Below are 1,377 nucleotides of genomic sequence, written 5' to 3'. Positions count from 1 at the left end.
GGCACTTAACAACAACAACAACAATGTTTGCAAGTTCATTCATGTTATATATTAATTTATCTTTATGAATGAATAAGATTTATTCACAGTTTGCTTATTCATCCATCTGGCTCTTGGGTTCCCACTTTTTGACTATTGTAAAGAATGCTACAGTGAATACTGGTATACATGTATCTGTTTGGGTCTCTGATGATCTGTTACTCCCGAGTCAATTCGGACTTATAGTGACCCTATAAGACAGTCGCTGGAGAAGGACATCATGTTTGGTAAGGTGGAGGGTCAGAGAAAAAGAAGAGGACCCCCGATGAGTTGGATTGGCCAAGTGGCAGCATCAATGGACTCAAGTGTGGCAACAGTAGTGAGGTTGGCCGAGGATCGGGCAGTGTTTCGTTCTGCCGTGTGTAAGGTCGCTATGGGTCGGTACCAACTCGATGGCACCTAACAACAATAAGACAGAGTAGAAATTCCTCATTAGGTTTCCAAGGATGCAGTCTTCCTTGGAAGCAGATGGACACATCTTTTTCCCATGGAGTGACTGTTGGGTTTGAACCACCAACCTTTTAGTTAACACCGGCATGCTTTAACCACTGTGCCACCAGGGCGCCTATAGCAATACTGTTGTTAGTTTAGAATTGGTCTTTGTCGGGCTTAATGTTTCAGTAACTTCAATGTCTGACTCTGGGGATGATGCTTGTTAACAACTCCAGTGACTATTATGTGGAGTCAGCAATGTGGGCTAGAATTCTTATTTTCCATTTTGATTGTGCAAAGATGCACTTAGTACCAACCCTGATAAAGGATCTAGAAAATCAAGAGAAAATGAAATAGGCCGTGCATGACCTTTTTGTGCCCCTTAGTCTAAGGGGACCTTGATTCTGGCAGTAGCATTTGTTTAAAGCTGTCACCGCACCTTGTAAACTTGAAGGCATTACAAATGACAATGTTTTTAAGCATACAGAGCTAAGCTGGGAATGCTCAACACTGTGTCGAAGATCCGAGGGCAGGTGAAAACCACCGGGTACCCACAGACAGAAGGCTTGCTGGGTGACTGCATGCTGAAATATGGGAAGGAGCTCGGGGAACAGTCCACATTTGGTGAGCACTGCCAACATCATCTGAGAATATCTCCCTCATTGACAACTTTTGCTATTTTTCTTATATGCATATTCATTACAGGCAATTTAGAAGACAGGCAGGTAGAATAAAGGAACATGTTAATATCGCTCATGATTCCATAGCCCAGTGATGTTTGCTGTTGCTGAGTTGGCTCCTAACACATGGTATTTTCATACATAATGGAACTACTGCCTGCATCATCCCTGGGTGGCACAAACAGTCCAGTGCTTAACTACTATCCCAAAGGTTGATTGCTGAGCC

At 43.2% G+C, this 1,377-nt stretch overlaps 1 protein-coding gene across 1 annotated transcript in view; it reads left to right on the top strand.

The window, feature by feature from the left end:
• Positions 1-1,377, top strand: part of SH3GL3 (SH3-domain GRB2-like 3) — a 73,213-nt gene that overhangs the window by 13,616 nt on the left and 58,220 nt on the right. The window contains exon 3 of the mRNA XM_006870948.1: positions 952-1,095. Within this exon, the coding sequence (XP_006871010.1) occupies positions 952-1,095 (144 nt within the window). The remainder of the gene's footprint in view (positions 1-951; positions 1,096-1,377) is intronic.

This window comes from Chrysochloris asiatica, unplaced genomic scaffold, assembly GCF_000296735.1.
Source record: "Chrysochloris asiatica unplaced genomic scaffold, ChrAsi1.0 scaffold00156, whole genome shotgun sequence".
NCBI classification, from domain to species: domain Eukaryota; kingdom Metazoa; phylum Chordata; class Mammalia; order Afrosoricida; family Chrysochloridae; genus Chrysochloris; species Chrysochloris asiatica.
The sequence above is the reverse complement of the archived record's forward strand: the minus strand, read 5'-3'. Positions and strand labels throughout refer to the sequence as shown.